Source organism: Amphiura filiformis, chromosome 15 (genome assembly GCF_039555335.1).
Source record: "Amphiura filiformis chromosome 15, Afil_fr2py, whole genome shotgun sequence".
Lineage (NCBI taxonomy): Eukaryota > Metazoa > Echinodermata > Ophiuroidea > Amphilepidida > Amphiuridae > Amphiura > Amphiura filiformis.
The window spans coordinates 17,301,776-17,322,876 of record NC_092642.1 but is presented as its reverse complement, the minus strand read 5'-3'; the positions used below and the strand labels follow the sequence as shown (position 1 = coordinate 17,322,876).

The 21,101-nt window shown below is 38.3% G+C and overlaps 1 protein-coding gene across 1 annotated transcript; it reads right to left on the bottom strand.

Annotated features, from left to right (window-relative positions):
- Positions 1-505: 505 nt before the first annotated feature.
- LOC140171338 (sulfotransferase 1E1-like) lies at positions 506-20,306 on the bottom strand. Its single transcript, XM_072194576.1, has 6 exons — positions 19,992-20,306; positions 18,813-19,054; positions 16,283-16,409; positions 15,011-15,105; positions 1,849-2,038; positions 506-839 (listed from the first exon to the last, which is right to left on the bottom strand). The coding sequence occupies exons 1-6, from the start codon at positions 20,149-20,151 to the stop codon at positions 727-729; spliced, it is 927 nt and encodes a 308-aa protein (XP_072050677.1). The 5' UTR covers positions 20,152-20,306; the 3' UTR covers positions 506-726.
- Between the last annotated feature and the right edge of the window lie 795 nt (positions 20,307-21,101).

Below are 21,101 nucleotides of genomic sequence, written 5' to 3'. Positions count from 1 at the left end.
TTGTGTCTGTGACAAGAAATTTCCTACCTAAATGGTGAGTGATAATTAGTATAAGATTTTAAATGTCCAAAGTGAAACATAATAGTATACGGTATACAATTTGTCTTGAAAGTTGCTACATGAATAGGCTAATATCGGCACAAAAAGCAGGTCTACATTTCCGAAAATCCAAACGTCTGGATGTCATTAATTACTGCTACCCACCCAGTGTTTTCCCTAATTTGAGGGCAAAAATTAATTAAATTGACCACCCACTAAATTATCCTTATTTACCGCCCTGATAAGGCCAACATACTGTCATTCTGAGTCACTTATTAGGAAAAATACATTAGCCATTTGTGGAATAACATCTGTGGTCAAAGTTTATACAGGGGTCAAATTTCAAAGTTGCTCAAACTGAAGTCATATAGCGCAGATGAAGTAGCAATTTACAATTTAATAACTATATACATACGTACAGATACAATAGTTAAATGAAAACAAACTTCACCCTGTGAGAAGTGTGGTCCCCCTCTTGCCCACTAAGTGGATGTTCCTACCCAGAAATGTAAGATTTTTAGAAAAATGTTGTACTTTTTAGAGCATTTTTTACCATTGTAGTTAAATATTGTCCCCTTGAAATTTGTCTTGCTCCCCTTTGCTCCACAACTGAAAAAGTCACTGTATCGTTAGTATTTCTTCCGTCACCGGATTCCGCAGCCATATTTCATGTATTTAATATCAACTTTATATTTCAAAGTCAAATTGCAGATTTGAGCTAGCCATTTTTTCTTGGTATACCTTGTCAAATAGGTCATTGAGATCTCCCGTAATTTTTCCTTTCCAAGTGCCGACTTTTCCTGCAAATATATAGCGCAAAATACATCAGAAAATAGTAATTTACTATATGTTAATGTTAAATACTCATGATTATAGTACAATATTATATTTAAATTGATTGATTCATTATATTTGTGTTTAAATTTTTTTGGCTACAGATCCTCGTTCTGTTTTAATTTGTGTAATTTAATTATACAGGGGGTGCAGCATTTACAGGCTTCGCTTATCGTTGTACCTCCTCCATCGTGTTGTACTTTTTATAATTATTGTATTTTGTTGTAATTTTTGATGGAAATAAAAAATCAAAAAAAATCTGATTGATAGCGTTTGAAACAATATTATTACTATTAGCATGATTAGCAATAGAGAGCTTGCGAATTCTAAACGCAGGTAACAAACTCCCTGCAGGCACTTATTCAAATAAATAGATGCGTGTACGGGCGTTCGATACGTACGTTTGGAAATCGCAAGCTCTCTACTGATTCCTTCTACGCGTACGCGTAAGAAAGAAGCACTATAAAAATTACCGGATAACATGTTTTTAACACTTCAACGCGTTTATTTCCGTACTTTGCAAGTAAAAGTATAGGAGGTGCTGATTACGATTAACAGTAAAACGTGTTTATAAGGATATTTTTCAAAACATTTATACACCACTACATTGTATATTGTGTTGATAAAAACATGTTGGTGTGTTAATATTTGCTATGAAAAATACCCTTGCAAACGCGTTGTAGTGTTAATCGTAAGCAACGCCTGTAGTACCTTTACGTGTAAAGTACAGAAATAAACGCATTAAAGTGTTTAAAAAGTGTTATCCTAAAATCGACCGCCAAAAGAAATGGGACTTTTGACAACACGTTGTTATCATTTATCAACTAAGGAGACCTAAACTAGCTTTTATTTCATTGGTTTTGTAATCACACACTGAATACACTGCTTTCGACATGTTCAACGTGTAATGAATATGGCTTGCGATAGGCGCGTTGGTATACTGGGTATAACCAATAGCCATATAGTGAAACTCACCTTTGTTGAGGAATTTAAGAGTTCCAAAGGCCCGAGTGTGCATTATGCCTTCTGGGTCCGTCTCTTCATGTTTGTCGTACGTATTTTTCATTTCTTTTATCGTTGTTAGTGAGGTAATTTTGTCAGCAAGTTCTTCTGAAAGAGGACGATCTAAAAACTGCGCTATTCTTTTAACTTGGTAAAGATGGTCCTAAAAAAAGAGGAAAGTATCAAGGTTAAATACCACTAATTATGTATTACACGGGTTTCAATGGGAAAATGGATAATTTCGGGTGGAATTTTCTCATATTCAGAACTCTCACAGTTAAATGCCACTAATATCAGGTACTAGGTGAAACTATATGATTTAGATGCCAAATGATCAAAAAGTCAACATAGGTTGACCTGAGACTTTTCTTGTTTTAACGCACTGAACCGTAAACACCTTAAAATGGCAGTGCGCCCTCGAAGCTGAAAGTTACAATATGGTAGGGCGAATATTTACTAAAAACCGAAGCCATGCGTATGAATTTTGGTACTATTACAACAAAAATGTCATATAATGAGAGAAAGTATACCATTTTGAAGCATCAAACCCAAAAAAAATACTTATTTGGCTATATAACTTGATCAATTTCAGCGATTTTAAAAAAAAAAAAAAGTGTTTGTTTGCCCAGACATGGGGTAGAAAGGTCGATTTCCTTTTCTTTTTCTTTTTTTTTTAAAGATCTGTACATGTGTTGCAGCAAGTGGGGTAATAGAAAATATATGACATTAAGCCTTACATTTTGTACTTGTGTCAAACTTTAATTATAGGTTAATGAACGTGTATATCATAGGCGTAGATCCCGGGGGGGATGGGGGATTTATCCCCCCCCCCCCAATATTTTGCCAGGGGGGGATGGTCCATACAATCATCCCCCCCCATGTTGACGCCTGATAATGGGTTTCTGACCAAATTAACCTCATATTTGCCCATTTTAGCCCCAAAAGTGCAAATTTTCGCCCGCTTCGCGCGCATTTAATCTACTTTTACACCATATTTCATCAGTTTTGCTTCAAAATAGCAAAAATTTTCGCGCGCTTCGCGCGCATTTATATCATAAACTAATTCTGTCGCCAAAGGGTGCTGGATTGCCTATACTTCAAGATTTTTTCCCAACTTCATCCCCCCCATATAAATGTCAAAAAGAAATCTACGCCACTGGTGTATATACTTGTTGGGAGAGAAATTAGACAAAAATAATGCATGCGCGCTGATGTTGATGCGCAGCGCAAGTGCATTAGTTAGTGTAATTTGTCGAGCAACAAGTAATATGCGTCATCATTAACATATTTGAGTAGTATTTCATACACGAGAAAAAAAAAAAAACATGTGATTTTTGCTGTTTTTATCACAAAACTATCACTAAAAATGTTGGAAAATAGGACCAAATATAAATGCATCGACCCGCCCGGAAAATCTATGCGATAGCGTACGAAAGCACTGCGCATAGTACGCGGATTGCACATTATACACAATCAATGTACTCCGCATACTTCTCTAACCGCTATTCTGATTGGCTGCTTTGATATAGGAGCGTATGAATGTATTCATGTATGTACATCATCCACCAGTGGAGCTCCTGCGCCCCTCCGCAGAACTTCCGGTAGTGGATGTTCTGCGCTCGGGGGCGCAGAGAATCCACTGTCGGAGTTGCTGCGCTCGGAAGTAAAATAATAGATTTTCGTATCTTAATACTAATTATGGCGTGTCCGTCCGTCCGTCCTCTGTCCGCGCGCTATCGCGATCGCGTGGCTCGCTAACGCGTGCTCGCGGTGCGCATAACGCGAGCTCGCGGTGCGTATCGCGTTCGCGCGGTGCGCAATCGCGTAGTGCGTGGAGTACCGACGGGCGCAGTGCGAGCATCGGAAAGCATTACAGTGACTAACAGGTGCATCTCATCGGACCAATTATAGGCCTATTTTAAAGACATGATTAACATAAAAATCATCAGTTATGATAAGGCCTATGTAACCCGTTTGCGTTCACATGTCTCCCGATTGAATTGACGGCCTACATCCAGACACTAGGCCTACTAAAATTTCGGATATTTTTGGGTCCTCCGATGTGGTTGCAGGACAGGGTTTGGAAGAGGCGAACGATGGATATTCAGATTATAGGTTCCGAAGTAAGCGTCACAGCTACAAAACAGAGTTGATATAGTTGTGTCTTAATCATTGAGAGACGTATATCGTATAGTAGTTTGAAAGGTCAGGACAAGTATTATGGGTAAAGGGTGTTGGGTAATTAGAGATAGGCCTATCACGAGAACCGCCCAACCCGAGAACCGCGAAATCTAGTCTATACTATTAAAGAGGAACTTGCCGATAATCGATACTTTGAAGAGGAACTGATCGATTCATCGGTATCATCTCGGAGATTATAGATAAATTATAAATTAATAAATAGATAAATAAATAAGTTCTAGCATTTCCAGATGAATGGTAAATGCATAGATAGATAGATAGATAAATTAATAAATACAAATAATTATTTGGATTTATTCGGTAGATCAACCAATGGTGGCCCGCTTATTTACGGTCCGTTGCTGCGTTGCTATACGCGGATTACGCACAGGTCGTGGCAACTTCCCGACGCGCTAATGGTAACAAAACTTCCAGTTTCATCTAAGACGGAAAATATCACATCTCTTAGACGGAACTAACAAATTAATGGCTGAGACAAAGGTGGTTTTAAGTTACGTATTTTGAAAATAAATGGTCCAAGTGATCTAATAATTTTGAAAGTGATATTAGTTTATCCGTTCGTGGTGACTTTCGACGGAGAGTGGGCATTATGCGGCATGGTATTTAATACCGCAACGGCTATAATAATAAATCAACTGCATTCGTTTATGCAAATTATGACTTTCGGAAACTTCTTTTGTGATGACTTTCCGAAGATTTTAAATTCAAGGTAGGCCTAGGCATATATACGGTATTGGAAAGTAATTTGAGTTTATTCGTTTGTCATGTGGTGATGAATTTCGATGGGGAGTGTGGGACATTATTAGCAGATTATAGCATGGTATAAAACCGCAACCGCTAAATATCCGTGGCGTAGATTTCTTTTTGACATTGGGGGAGGGCTGAAAACATTTCTTGAAGTAGGCATATTAATAGTGAATCCGGCATCTTTTGGCAACATTAACAATGGCGTAGATTTCTCTTGACATGGCATGGGGGTTGGGTCCGTTTAAATCAATTTCTTGCAATAGGCCTACAGTCAAGCCAGCATCTTGGCGACAGAATAATTTATGGCAAGCTAATTAGGCCTACTGGTGAATTATATTGTGCAAAAGTGGAACAAATTCGCACGAAGGCCGCAAATTGGCACTTTTTAGTTTGGCCAAAAATGAGGTTAATTTTGTCAGAAACCCACATCTATTATAGGCCTACATGTGTGAACTTGGGGTGATTGTACGGACCATTGACCTTATCAAAACATTGGGGGGGGGGGGGTTATACCCACCCCAACACCGGAATTTACGCTATGTAACTCAACCTTCTTGAAACCCAATGTTGCTATAGGCCTACTTGATGAAACAGAAACACATATAAAAAAAAGAACGAACGAAAGAAATAAAGGAACCCACATACATGCGTCAACATGGAGGTGATTCAGTAGATCATGCCCCTTATCGAAATATTGAGGAATTTATTACTCATCCCGGGATTTATGCCTATGTAAAGAAAGAAGAAGAAGGAAGGAAGGAAAAAAGGAAGGAAAGAGGGAAGGAAAGAGGGAAAAAAAGAGGGAAAGAACGAAAGAAAGAAAGAAAGAAAAAGAAAAAGAAACAACGGGAAAGCAAGAAAGAGAAAGGGAGAGAGAAACGAAAACATAGAAGAAATAGACAGACAGAAAGAAAGAAGAGAGAGAGAGAGAAGTGAACAAGCAAGAAACAGAAAGAGAAATGGAACGCAGGAAAGAGAGAAACTGAAAGAAAAAGGGAAAGTCAAGAAAAATAAGTAAAAAGGGAAGGAAAGAGGGAAAGAAAGAAAGAAAGAAAGAAAGAAAGAGGAAAGAAAGAAAGATAGAAAGAAAGAAAGAGGGAAAGAAAGAAAGATAGAAAGAAAGGAAAGAAAGAAAGAAAGAAAGAAAGAAAGAAAGAAAGAAAGAAAGAAAGAAAGAAAGAAAGAAAGAAAGAAAGAAAGAAAGAAAGAAAGAAAGGGAAAGAAAGAAAGGAAAGCAAGAAAGAAAGTGAGGGAAAAGCAAGAAAGAAAGGGAGGGAAAGCAAGAAAGAAAGGGCGGAAAGCAAGAAAGAAAGGGAGGGAAAGCAAGAGAGAAAGGGAGGGAAAGCAAGCAAGAAAGAACGGGAAAGCAAGAAAGAAAGAACGGGAAAGCAAGAAAGAAAGAACGGGAAAGAACGGGAAAGAAAGAAAGAACGGGAAAGTAAGAAAGAAAGAACGTCGTTTGCAAAGTAGAGGCAACAAATGGTAGGACTACCACATCACTAACCGCGTAATAATTGAGCTGTTAAAAGCGATACCAATTGACATGATTACCATTTCCATCGTTTATACTAACCGCTCCCGTTTACTAACCGCTCCCATTTACTCATCTAGCGGGGGCCCGCGCGAAGCGCGGGTACCCGCTAGTTATAATAACGGTGGATCATTGCTGCGCTCGGGCGCAGAACATCCACTGTTGGAGTTGCTGCGCCCGGGCGCAGTCCCTTATATGTAACGGTGGATCATTTCTGCGCTCGGGCGCAGAACATCCACTGTTGGAATTGCTGCGCTCGGAAGCAATATAATACATTTTCTTATTATAATAACGGTGGATCATTTCTGCGCTCGGGCGCAGAACATCCACTGTCGGAGTTCATGCGCCCGGGCGCAGTCCCTTATATGTAACGGTGGATCATTGCTGCGCTCGGGCGCAGAACATCCACTGTTGGAGTTGCTGCGCTCGGAAGCAATATAATACATTTTCTTATTATAATAACGGTGGATCATTTCTGCGCTCATCCACTGTCGGAGTTGATGCGCTCGGAAGTGAATTATTTTCTTATTTTATTAATAAAATGCAATATGCATGCGTATAATAACTAATATTTTCTTATTATATAAAAATAATATGCATGCTTATAATAACTAAACTCCGAGAAGTTAATTGCTATTAGTATAACCGAATTGACAGCAAATAATATATTTTCTTATTATAATATTAATAACGGTGGATCATTTCTGCGCTCGGGCGCAGAACATCCACTGTTGGAGTTGCTGCGCTCGGAAGCAATATAATACATTTTCTTATTATAATAACGGTGGATCATTTCTGCGCTCGGGGGGGCGCAGAACATCCACTGTTGGAGTAACTGCGCTGGAGTTGATGCGCCCGGGCGCAGTCCCTTATATGTAACGGTGGATCATTTCTGCGCTCGGGCGCAGAACATCCACTGTTGGAGTAACTGCGCTCGGAAGTAAAAAAAAAAAAAAAAAAGAGTCTAGAGTCTAATATAATATAATATGTTATTTTCTCATTTTACGTTTATTTTTGTTTTCTTTCATCTACATTCTTTTCTTCTTTTGTCTTTTTTTTCTTTCCTTTTTTTCCGTTCCCGTTTCCTTGTCGGTACTTTTCATGTAACCGCAATTGCTCTCTCAGATAATTCCTATTCAAATATAATTCTGATTGACACATGACCACTTGCAACATACTGCAGTTACTGTCCGTTTTCCTATACACAATACACAGTGCTCTCACCATTGACGCGTGACCCCTACAAATGATGTACGTTGCAAGAATGGGCACTTGCCTAGTTAACATCACTGTGTAAAAAATAACCAGCCAATATGTTAGGTATTCTCCAAACTTCTAGCAAATATATTTCTCTAACATGACCTAAAATTACAGCTAGGTTAGATGTTCAGAAATAGTCGCACTTTTGTAAAATATGAGTGAGGGCAAGGCATAGCTAGCCAAATCCCCGTGTTAATTGAATGGAGATTTGACCGAAAATATTGGTATCGGACCGCTCACTTCTGAAGGATGCCACAAAAAAACGGTACAAGCTACATCTTAACTATTCTCTGGCAATCATCATGATGAGTTTCTTATATAGTATGCCGAAATTGGGTACTGTAGGTGATTTCTGATAAATAAGTGACAGTGAACATGAAATATCAGCGCCCATAAACCCAAGTTAGTAGCTAGTTAGTGGAGGCCGTCACGGGACTGATTATTGATTATTGAAGTGCCTTATTAATAGATACGCACGATTTAGGGCAAGAAAAACAAACCGGGACACTTTTGGAGACATCATCATCATCATCATCATCATCATCATCATCACTTTCTACATTTTTTCTAAACAACATAGGGCCTACCGTTTTAATAAGATTTTTTTCCTTGAAATGCGTGTAACTATAATTATTGTTTAGAGCGTGATGAAATAAAACATCACGATTTTCATCACAAAACAAATATAATGCATAAGAAATCGTTTGTTTTAGAGCGTGATGATGAAATAAAACATCACGATTTTCATCCCGAAACAAAGTAATACATAAGAAATCAATTTTTCGTGAGTGATGAAATAAAACATCAAAATTGTCATCACGAAACAAAGTAATACATGAGAAATCGTTTGTTTTAAAGCGTGATGAAATAAAACATCACGATTTTCATCACAAAACAAAGTAATAGGCCTACAAAAGAAATACATTTTTCGAGAGTGATTAAATAAAACATCACGATTTTCATCACGGAACAAAGTAATACATAAGACATCGTTTGTTTGATTGCAATCAACCGCGACAGTTCGTCTCACACACATAACAATGCACTGCGATCAAATAGGTTGATGACAACATTTGATTGAATGGACTGCACTGCGCCATGATTACGTGCACCTGTTCAAATCCTTTGTTTGGAGCCAATCAATAATTTCACGTACAGCCTCTATGCAAATTAGAGTTTACACACGCTGCAGCTGGGGTAATCGACCGAAGCTGGTTGCCGTTAGTGATCGAATGCATGAGCTTATTTGCTTTACTGAATCGATTTACTGGATTAATTTCCTGTTAACTGGGTTTAATGCCACAAAGGTCGAATCGCCTTTGCCATGGACCATGACTGCATCATGATTCGGCCTTTGTTAGTCAACAGATAAGTAGGTGGATTCCCAAACAAGCGGAGGGGGTCCAAAAATTAGCATAAGCGAAGATCAATGTCAATTTTAAATCCACGGCAGAGGATAATTATGGGCCGTCATTTTGTGGTTAGAGATTAAAGGAACCGATAAACGTGGTTTCATCATGGAAGAAAGAGACTTTGTCCACTCCCTTTACCGACATTTAATTGACATTGTTATTCATGAGGATTTACTTTGATCAATACCCCGCGTTAAATAGGTGATTGGTATTGTACTCCATGTATTTGCATGTCTTCTGGAGCGTGTCTGAAGGATGATTTGAACTAATGACCTTCCGTGCAAGCACTCTATAGGATTTTCTCTGGTGACGTGATCATCGGTCATTGATGGCCTACATCTTTTTCTTCCATTTCGCCCAATTTTCCCGAACTTTGATGACTTTTTTCTCAGAGTTGGCAGTCTTTGGCACTGAAACGAGTTAGCTAGTTACGATTATACACATATAAACTATTAAATTAAACAGGTTTTATGTACCGGACTCAACCGGAACATTGTGCATTATTTAAGAACATTTTGCATCTATTTTTTCATCGAAAAATCACCAAAATCTTACCTTATTTGCTAAAGATGAAACTCAGCAAAAAACGGCCGATTTTGATGACCTTTTCGATGTGTTAAAGGACATTTTCTACACAACACGATCAAGAAAACAGTTTGACTGTAGATCCCAAAACAAAGCTACTATACAAGTTCAGAGCATCAGTGAAATTCCATAATCTTACTTCTGGGTAGCGTTTGTTTGTTCTTGGATGGGTTTGTTATAGTTTTTTTCCAGTAATGATTTCGCCAAGCATCGATCGCGGTAAATGGATCATACATGAAAGTAAGTACCATGGATAGCTTTTCTTTTCATGCGTCAATAGATAAGCGGATTAAAACTTGGCCGATCGAAGTCGTTGTGGTTCCTTCTCATCTCTTTCTTCCATGGTTTCATGTCGCCGGCAGCTAGGCTACACCAAGGCCTACGATATATCAGGATATATAGACAAATAAGGAAATCACAAACGCTATTTTCTTATTATGTTAATAAAATATAATATGCATGCGTATAATAACTTAATTCCGAGAAGTTTATTGCTATTAGTATATTTATTTTATTTATTCATTGGAACATACACTTTTGTATCAGTGGCACACGCCTAACCAGCGGTGCGTTCAAAAACAACAAATATACATTATATATAAACAAGAAACAAAATTATAACACAATTGAATATAGTCCTACATACAAAATTATGGCCTTAGTACAAAAATTAAGGGGGTACTACTGTCACCCCTCGATAAATTTGTGTCTATTTTTGCATTTTTCTCACAAACTAATAAATATGTAATTTTATTTCCGAGCGCAGTTATTTCCAAAAAAAAAAAAAAAAATGGCCGACCCTACTTGAAAGGTCCGTCCGCCCGTAGAACAGGGTTTCTTTTTTCGGCCTTATCGGTTCCTTTTATCTATTAACCACAAAATGACACCTACTTATCTGGTGACTAACAAAGGCCGAATTGCAAGTGGTCATGTGTCAATCAGAATTATATTTGAATAGGAATTATTTGCGGTTACATGAGAAGTACCGACAAAGAAACGTGAACGAAAAAAAGATGAAGAAAAAAGAATGAAGAAGAAAGAAAACAGTAAAGAAATGAAACTTGTAAGACCAATAGACCTAATAGTGATAAACTTCTCCGTAGCGCTAATATAATAAGTTTTATTATAATCTGAGCTTGCGAGCGCATTATATATACCTAATAGTAAATATCAATAAACTTCTCGGAGTTATAGTTATTATTATACGCATGCATAGGCCTAATAGAAATAATAAGAAAATACTTTATTTTGCTTCCGAACGCATCAACTCCGACAGTAGATTCTCTGCGCTCGAACGCAGAAATGATCCACCGTTATTTTAATAAGAAAATCCATTATTTTGCTTCCGAGCGCAGTTACTCCAACAGTGGATGTTCTGCGCCCGAGCGCAGCAATGATCCACCGTTACATATAAGGGACTGCGCCCGGGCGCATCAACTCCGACAGTGGATGTTCTGCGCCCGAGCGCAGCAATGATCCACCGTTATTATAACTAGCGGGTACCCGCGCTTCGCGCGGGCCCCCGCTAGATGAGTAAATGGGAGCGGTTAGTAAACGGATCGGTTAGTATAAACGATGGAAATGGTAATCATGTCAATTGGTATCGCTTTTAACAGCTCAATTATTACGCGGTTAGTGATGTGGTAGGCCTACCATTTGTTGCCTCTACTTTGCAAACGACGTTCTTTCTTTCTTACTTTCCCGTTCTTTCTTTCTTGCTTTCCCGTTCTTTCTTTCTTGCTTTCCCGTTCTTTCTTTCTTGCTTTCCCGTTCTTTCTTTCTTGCTTTCCCGTTCTTTCTTGCTTGCTTTCCCTCCCTTTCTCTCTTGCTTTCCCTCCCTTTCTTTCTTGCTTTCCCTCCCTTTCTTTCTTGCTTTCCCTCCCTTTCTTTCTTGCTTTCCCTCCCTTTCTTTCTTGCTTTCCCTCACTTTCTTTCTTGCTTTCCTTTCTTTCTTTCTTTCTTTCTTTCTTTCTTTCTTTCTTTCTTTCTTTCTTTCTTTCTTTCCCTTTCTTTCTATCTTTCTTTCCCTCTTTCTTTCTTTCTTTCTTTCTTTCCCTCTTTCCTTCCCCTTTTTTACTTTTTTTTCTTTGTCTTCCCTTTTTTCTTTCAGTTTCTCTCTTTCCTGCGTTCCATTTCTCTTTCTGTTTCTTGCTTGTTCACTTTCTTTCTCTCTCTCTCTCTCTTCTTTCTTTCTGTCTGTCTATTTCTTCTTTGTTTTCGTTTCTCTCCCTTTCTCTTTCTTGCTTTCCCGTTGTTTCTTTTTTCTTTCTTTCTTTCTTTCTTTCTTTCTTTCTTTCTTTCTTTCTTTCTTTCTTTCTTTCTTTCTTTCTTTCCTCTTTCTTTCCCTCTTTCCTTCCCTCTTTCCTTCCTTTTTTTCCTTCCTTCCTTCTTCTTTCTTTACATAGGCATAAATCCCGGGATGAGTAATAAATTCCTCAATATTTCGATAAGGGGCATGATCTACTGAATCACCTCCATGTTGACGCATGTATGTGGGTTCCTTTATTTCTTTCGTTCGTTCTTTTTTTATATGTGTTTCTGTTTCATCAAGTAGGCCTATAGCAACATTGGGTTTCAAGAAGGTTGAGTTACATAGCGTAAATTCTGGTGTTGGGGTGGGTATAACCCCTCCCCCAATGTTTTGATAAGGTCAATGGTCCGTACAATCACCCCAAGTTCACACATGTATAATAGATGTGGGTTTCTGACAAAATTAACCTCATTTTTGGCCAAACTAAAAAGTGCCAATTTTTGCGGCCTTCGTGCGAATTTGTTCCACTTTTGCACAATATAATTCACCAGTAGGCCTAATTAGCTTGCCATAAATTATTATGTCGCCAAGATGCTGGCTTCACTGTAGCCCTATTGCAAGAAATTGATTTAAACGGACCCATCCCCCATGCCATGTCAAGAGAAATCTACGCCATTGTTAATGTTGCCAAAAGATGCCGGATTCACTATTAATATGCCTACTTCAAGAAATGTTTTCATCCCTCCCTAATGTCAAAAAGAAATCTACGCCACGGATATTTAGCGGTTGCGGTTTTATACCATGCTATAATCTGCTAATAATGTCCCAAACTCCCCATCGAAATTCATCACAACATGACAAACGAATAAACTCAAATTACTTTCCAATACCGTATATATGCCTAGGCCTACCTTGAATTTAAAATCTTCGGAAAGTCATCACAAAAGAAGTTTCCGAAAGTCATAATTTGCATAAACGAATGCAGTTGATTTATTATTATAGCCGTTGCGGTTACCATACCGCATAATGCCCACTCTCCGTCGAAAGTCACCACGAACGGATAAACTAATATCACTTTCAAAATTATTAGATCACTTGGACCATTTATTTTCAAAATACGTAACTTAAAACCATCTTTGTCTCAGCCATTAATTTGTTAGTTCCGTCTAAGAGATGTGATATTTTCCGTCTTAGATGAAACTGGAAGTTTTGTTACCATTAGCGCGTCGGGAAGTTGCCACGACCTGTGCGTAATCCGCGTATAGCAACGCAGCAACGGACCGTAAATAAGCGGGCCACCATTGGTTGATCTACCGAATAAATCCAAATAATTATTTGTATTTATTAATTTATCTATCTATCTATGCATTTACCATTCATCTGGAAATGCTAGAACTTATTTATTTATCAATTTATTAATTTATAATTTATCTATAATCTCCGAGATGATACCGATGAATCGATCAGTTCCTCTTCAAAGTATCGATTATCGGCAAGTTCCTTCGATCAGTTCCTCTTCAAAGTATCGATTATCGGCAAGTTCCTCTTTAATAGTATAGATACGAAAATCTATTATTTTACTTCCGAGCGCAGCAACTCCGACAGTGGATTCTCTGCGCCCGAGCGCAGCAATGATCCACCGTTACATATAAGGGACTGCGCCCGGGCGCAGTAACTCCGACAGTGGATGTTCTGCGCCCGAGCGCAGAAATGATCCACCGTTATTATAATACGAAAATCTATTATTTTACTTCCGAGCGCAGCAACTCCGACAGTGGATTCTCTGCGCCCGAGCGCAGCAATGATCCACCGTTACATATAAGGGACTGCGCCCGGGCGCAGCAAGTAACTCCGACAGTGGATGTTCTGCGCCCGAGCGCAGCAATGATCCACCGTTATTATAATACGAAAATCTATTATTTTACTTCCGAGCGCAGCAACTCCGACAGTGGATTCTCTGCGCCCCCGAGCGCAGAACATCCACTACCGGAAGTTCTGCGGAGGGGCGCAGGAGCTCCACTGGTGGATGACGTACATAACCCCGGATTTCAACCTTACCATATAAAGTTTAACTTTGGTAACAAAATCGGGCTGGAGTACAAAATCCCAGACCATACTAGTACATGTACTTGTCCTGCTTGGTTCTCTATATTGATGTTGATTGATGGTAAAATATTGTTGGCATGGTTGGGGAGGGCTAAATGGGAAAAATGAAAGCTGTGATTGCCAGGAATATTAACTTTCAAGTGTCATTTGGCATTTTCATGGGGGGAAAACATAATGTTCTTTATTTTTATATCATTGTAAAAAAAAAACTAAAAAAAACTGTATGATGTTTTTTGATATTTTGGGTCGGTCGTGTCTGGGCAAACAAACACCTTTTTTTTTTTGGCCTAATGCAGTCTTTTCTTTTGCCATGCAAACAAATAGTTACTCGTCGTATTTCCACGTATCGCCCAGGCCTATTAGTGCTATGTAACCATCAGGATGTTATATTATGAAGATGAATTAAAACGTTTGATAGGTTACTAACGCGTATTGTTTTATTTGCGATTATTGTACGCATATATTATGATGGTAACAAGTCTGCCTATTTGGACACTCAAATGTTAAGGAAATTTTTAATTTTGTTTTTTCATGATGTGTGATATATTTTATGTCAATAAATGAGCATATGAATTAGTAAAAGTTTACGCCATTTATCGACTGGAAATTGGCACCAAAAAATCAAAACGCACCCGCTTAGAAATGGCCACTAGAGAATGCAATCGACAATTCCATAAACGTCCGGTGTCCTAGTGTCACATTGGTATTATTTAAAGCTTTCTATTAATTAAGGGAGAAAATGAGGGGCAACTATTTTTTAAATTCAATATCGCATGATTTTTAACTACTTCTACTTTGTTAAGATGCAATTTTCGTAAGGTGTCAGTCGCCCCCTTCCCCAGCAGCCATACGCCACTGATAACCATCGCCTCATTTTATACCTAGGTAGGGCTATTCGAGTACAATTGGACATGCTTCGGGGGTGTAGCCAGCTTTCTTGCTGGCTATCACTGACTTACTTCCACGAGCATGATGAGTTAAGTAAGCCAAAATGTGAATGTCTGTATTTGTTTTATCCAATCTTTTGGCAGAAGAGCTCACCTTCTGCAAATTTTCGTATCTTACAAACAGAAAGTTGTCTTTGCCGTGGTGTTTTTCATACCCCTTCACATGCTGAAACCATGTTCCAAACGGTACTGTGAAATAAGAATATGCGTAGTATAGATTTTTGAAATACTTCGTTTTTCATAATAAACACACGTGTTGTTCAAACAAAACAAAGAGCACAATTTAAATTGACTCTCTTTATCTACCAAGCTATCTTTTATTTGAATTATTATACCATTTGTATAACCAACATAATAACAACATATCGTCGTAATTTCTGACGAATATCAAAACAAGAATATATAAACCGTTCCTATATTAGGCGTGAGTGTCCCCATATGTCCCCATTGTTTTCACAGTATTTCAACATAGGAAGAAGAATGATTTATTTACGCGCATTTTGATACCCAATTTGTCTAATTGCGTTCAATATTAACATCACAGTGGTGATGTTAAAGAAAAATACCAGAATTTAAAAGTTGCAGTTTACAGCGTTCAATGATTACAATCGTTGTGGCACGTAAAATCCGTAATTATCTTTGCGCTGACTTCAAATCAATACAAATTGCTGCAACTTTTAAATTCGGGTATTTATATTTAAAAGCACTACTGTGTTGCTAATATTGAACGAAATTGGACGAATGTGGTATAAAAATGTTCGGAAGCTATACATGCTATAGGCGTATTTATAACAGCTACGTTACTTTTTGTGCAGACTTTATAATACACGAGTAAGAGTATACCGATCATTATGTAGCAAAAACGTCTCGCATTGCAAAATCGACACCGTCGCCTTTTAATAGTCATTCAAAGAGACGGTTTATAGTAATCTTGTGTCGTCAGTATGCAGGAATCGTGACGATATTTCTTCTTTATTGTGTGGAATCGTGACGATATTTCTTTTTTATCGTGTGTTTCTAAGGTTTATGTTTAGGTAAATCTATATATTAATACATATATTGAAAGCTCATCTGTGTTGGTAGACTTCATAATATAAATCTATGATCTCAACACAAAATAAGTTTTTGGTCACAAGATTGACCTTCATCTGGAGACTGGCAACCCAGGTTCGGGAGCAGTGAAGTTTTGGACTTGATCATACACTCTTGGTATTAAACTTGAATGGGTCCCGTCGGGGTTGACCGATGGTTGTGACCAAAAATTTGAGGTACGTCTTTATTTTGTGTTGAGATCATAGCTAGATTAACAAATTTAATAATATAGATAATTATCCGATTGTTATTAAATAAATTGTTACAGTATTACCTTGTTCGCAAAGAAGGTTGTACTTTATAAAGTTGTCGAAGTCTTGGAGTTCTTTCGGCATCAGCGAAAGATGAAAGGAAGCTGCAGAACAAAACACGTCTTTCGGATTTCGACCAAGGTATAGCACCTGTTGAAAATCCCACACCCGGTAAAACAAAAAAGTAAAACAGTTATACACACTCAAATAAATACTTTTACCAGCAAACAATTGGTTGGGAATTAATGCTATATACTATATGCATACCGTAGAGTGTTATTATTTTGTAAATTAAATCTAATACTGGAACTAGAATTTGCAACTCACTTTGCTACGTTGCGTCCGAAAACATCGGACTTCGTCAGGCATCTGATTGAAGATGTTGTGATGACGTCAGATGTTGTGACGTCAGTCGGCGAGGAATGTCTCGTAACGCCGGGTCCCATGCACGTGACAACTGGAAGCGGAGTTCCCCTTTTCTGTTAATGGCGGGCTCCTCCACTCTCTCCCATATGGATTCTCTGACTCCTCGCTCAAACCACTTCTCCTCCTTATCTAGAATAACCGCTTCCTCAGGGTTGAAGAAATGTTCAGTTTTCTTGTTGCAGTGGTTGTAAACCGCGGAGTTTTGGGCTTCGCTGGAGCTAGGGCGCCTGTGTTGGTTCAATCGCGCTCGTAGAGATTGTTTTGTCTCGCCTACATAGGAGTCACCACAGTCCGGGGCAGCACATACTGCAGTTACTGTCCGTTTTCCTATACACAATACACAGTGCTCTTTCCCATTGACGAGTGACCTCTACAAATAGCCCTACGTTAAAAGTATGGGGATATGACTAGTTAACGTCGCTGTGTGAAAAATAACCGGCCAATATAAAAAGTACTCTAGTAAAGTTCTAGAAAATATAGTTTTTAACATGTCCTAAATTTTTAGCTAATTTAGATGTTTGGAAATATTCGTACTTTGGTGTTTTAGTTAATGTTATAGGTAATAGTACATTGCCTAGTTAACGTCGCTGTGTGAAAAATAACCGGCCAATATTAAAAGTACTCTTCTAAAATTCTAGACAATATAGTTTTGTAACATGTCCTAAATTTTTAGCTAATTTAGGTGTTTGGAGAGGGTCGTACTTTTGTGTTTTAGGAAGGATATGTAAACGACAGATAACACCAAAAATATGAAGAAATTATTTCCAAACCGTGTTAAGTCAACAATCATTATGTTGCTCATTTTCAAGAATGCTGGTTTACAAAAAGCACGCCATTGTCTCATTTCGTGAACAATAGTACACATACCATTGTTTCCTTTCGTTTCCTTTATAATCGGTTACCCAACTGAAGCTATAATAAAAAACTTTATTGCGATATCGCACATGAAAATAGTCACATGTGCACAGCCAGAGAAGATCCGATTTAATCAGTTGAGCTGTTTCAATGAGTGTTATCTTGGTTTAATAGCTTTTAATGGGGTTAGGTCCTGCAAAGGTCGAGATGAATTCTACTGTAGACATGACTGCATCATGACAGGTAATGCCATAAACTAGATTGCACTGTTTATCTCTGGGGGGTTTGTCCTTAACATGCTTCCCCCGTAGGATGTTGGTAGGTTTGAAGCACGTAGTAATGCCGAAGGACTTGAAAAAGTTCTTAAGCCTGGGATGGTTACCTGTGTGCGATTGTCATGGTTTACCTCTCCTGTGGTGGATTTAGTGGAGTCTTTGGTTTTGTTCGCTTTGGTAAACGCCCAACCGGGGTATCCACAATTTCAAGGGCTTTCTGTAAGTGATCTTTTTCCTCCGGAATGTCCTCAGAATTGCTTATGACAGTGTCCGCACGGTATTGGAGGGTTCTGATCACGCCTAATTTGTGGATCAGCGGATGATGTGAGTCAAATTGTAAATAGTGATCGGTATGCGTGGGCTTTCTATAAACCGTTGAGTTGAGGGTACCGTCACTGTTCAAATGAACCAAGCAGTCCAGAAAAGCTAACTTATTGTCCACACATTCCTCCTGAGTGAATTTGATGTTCGGGTCAACTTGATTAATGAAATTAAAGAAGGACTCCGACTCGCTTTTGTCTATGATGATGAATGTGTCGTCAACAAAACGAAGCCACAATTTGGGCGGTTTACCGGGGTAACTACTCAGCACGTGTTGTTCAAATTTCTCCATGTAGAGATTAACCACAATTGGGGAAACGGCTGAGCCCATCGCGCACCCATATTGTTGGATGAAATACTTATTGTCGTACGAGAAATAAGTTGTTTTGAGGCAGATGGTGACAAGTTCAAAAATTTGTTCAACGGTTAAATCTGTGCGTTCACTCATTCCTCGCCGTCTGACGTCACAACATCTGACGTCATCACAACATCTTCAATCAGATGCCTGACGAAGTCCGATGTTTTCGGACGCAACGTAGCAAAGTGAGTTGCAAATTCTAGTTCCAGTATTAGATTTAATTTACAAAATAATGTTTTGAACTACTGGATGAATAATCTACACCAAGGTGTTATTGTTGATAAAGTTTTGATTATTTTATTACTAAAGTTTACTAACCTTCACATTCTTTCTCCATACATCTGGGGGCAGAAACTTTTCTATCAAATGCGTTGCCATCACTCTGGGTGATTCCCAGTTATTTATTAGCTTGTAGCCTGGTGGTGTAGTTTTCATTGCTTCCTCGTCACCTGGTGGAGCCATAATCAACTCGGGAGCAATGGTCATGTGACTTCTTTCAATTTTATCCGGATCTCCACCATTTATTATGAGACTGACGATTTCAAAGAGCCAATGGGTGCCTGTTTTGAAAAGAGTCGTTTAAGGAACAATTCAAAATTTACGCCAGAGGGAATGAGAGTTTTAAGGTGGGAATCTGAATTTATTTCTTGAACCATGAGAGGGGAATGTTACGATTGAAATATGTGCCAAAAATATCTTGAAACCGCTGTTGAATTGCCAAAATAATCTTTCCCCCCCCCCCCCTGGACCTGTCAAAAATTGCTTCTCCTTTCACAAATACTGTTACTCAATGACCCCCATTTTCTTCTACACAGTGAACCCCATTTGTTCAGGTTTTGTACTCGAATGATGCCCTTTTTCTAAATTCATTATTCCCCAAAAGACGCATCCATACTGCCAGGCCCGCACGCAGGTTTTTTTTTTTTTGGGGGGTGCTGATTTTGAAAAAGTGGACTTTTTTCCATAGGGGGGGCGATGTTGTGAAAAGTGGACTTTCCCCAAAAAATTTGGACCTTTTTCGACCAAAAAAACGTAAAAAACCTGTTTTTTTTCCTCGCTACGCTCGCAAATTCTTAAATTTTGGGACTTTTTGTATACTTCTGAGGAGGTGCGGTCGCACCCCCCCCCCCTGCGTACGGGCCTGCATACTGCATAGGCTACACTTTCACCACAAAACACCCCCACCACCGCACCCGTACCAAATTCCAGGTTGAGATAAGCCATGTTAACACAAAATATTAATGCAACTGATCACGTCACAAAAGTTTTTAATTATGTCCTATATTAAAACGTTTTACGAGCGTAATATTGAAAAAACATATTTAAAGTTGCTGCAAACATATGGCCTGCATATAATTTGTAAGTGTTAACATTTTTTTGCGAAGTTTGCAAAAAATATTAATTCTGACAAAACAATATTAATTGCATGCAGTGTGTGTTTTTTTTTTCATACACGTTTTAACCGTTGTATTTGCTGAGAGTATGTACATTACTTACCAGACTTAGGGTACGTTATGACAAATACATCATCGTGTCGTAATTGCCAAGTTTTCAATGCATCTAAAGTAGATGCAGGTGTCATGCCGGCAACTAATTCACCCTCGTATACATGGGTACCTGGTATACCATCAGGTTTCACAAAATCACGAGAAGCCATAATATTGCAAAATGCCACAACAATTGATATATAAACCGTATAGTGATTGGAATAAACTGTATAACAGCGCGTCAAGCGATTGAAAAAGTTTTGTGAAGTAGTCCGGGGAAGTAGTAAAGGAAAACACACAGTGCACGGTTTAACGTATCAGTGACCCAGGATCAGAACCTTTTGTATATAATATCACACAGGTCAGGTCAGTTCAAGTTCTCAGTCAAATTAAATCAATTATATTTATACTACTCAGGCATGACTTCTACATGTATTAAAGCTCGTGCATATACTGTGAACAATAAATAAAGTTGCACTTAAGCAATATTAGCAGTATGCAGACTCCGAGTATTAGACGTACAATAATTATTGTATGTAACATATCTACGTTATTAAATCTATTGCCATTCTATTTCCAGTAATGTTTAAGCTCTAACGAATGTTTGATGACGTAAAATCGATAATATGTTACGTATAATATCTGGTAGAAATATATTATCGATTTTACGTCATCAAACATTCGTTAAAACTTAAACATTACTGGAAATGGAATGGCAATAGATTAAATAACGTAGATATGTTACATACAATATTGTACGTCTAATAAAAAGTCTACATACTGCTTTATTTATTGACAGATTGGTTAATATTTTATTGACTTGGATAGGGGTTCAACTATAGGGGGAAGGCAAAGATTTTTGGCAGGACAGAAGGATATGGGGCAAATCAATTTTTTTGGCAAGTCGAACAACTTAATTAAGCGATTTTGGCAGGTTAGAAGGGGGGAGGGGAAGCGATTTTTGGCATAGATGTTTTGGGCACCGTTTCTATACTACGCCCTAAAAAAGTGTAGGAAAACGTTAGGAACATGTTCAAATATCCAAAATTTCCTGCTCACTGCACTCACATTTTAATATGATGGATAAGGGAGTGTTCAGAATTACTTTGGTTGGTGGCCG

Bases quoted from the DNA above. Each gene is read 5' to 3' on its own strand.
- LOC140171338 (XM_072194576.1), bottom strand. From the start codon at position 20,151: ATGGCTTCTCGTGATTTTGTGAAACCTGATGGTATACCAGGTACCCAT. The intron at 16,410-18,812 runs GTTAGTAAACTT...GATTTTCAACAG, and splicing joins TATGGAGAAAGAATGTGAAG to GTGCTATACCTTGGTCGAAA. The intron at 15,106-16,282 runs GTAATACTGTAA...CTTATTTCACAG, and splicing joins CAACCTTCTTTGCGAACAAG to TACCGTTTGGAACATGGTTT.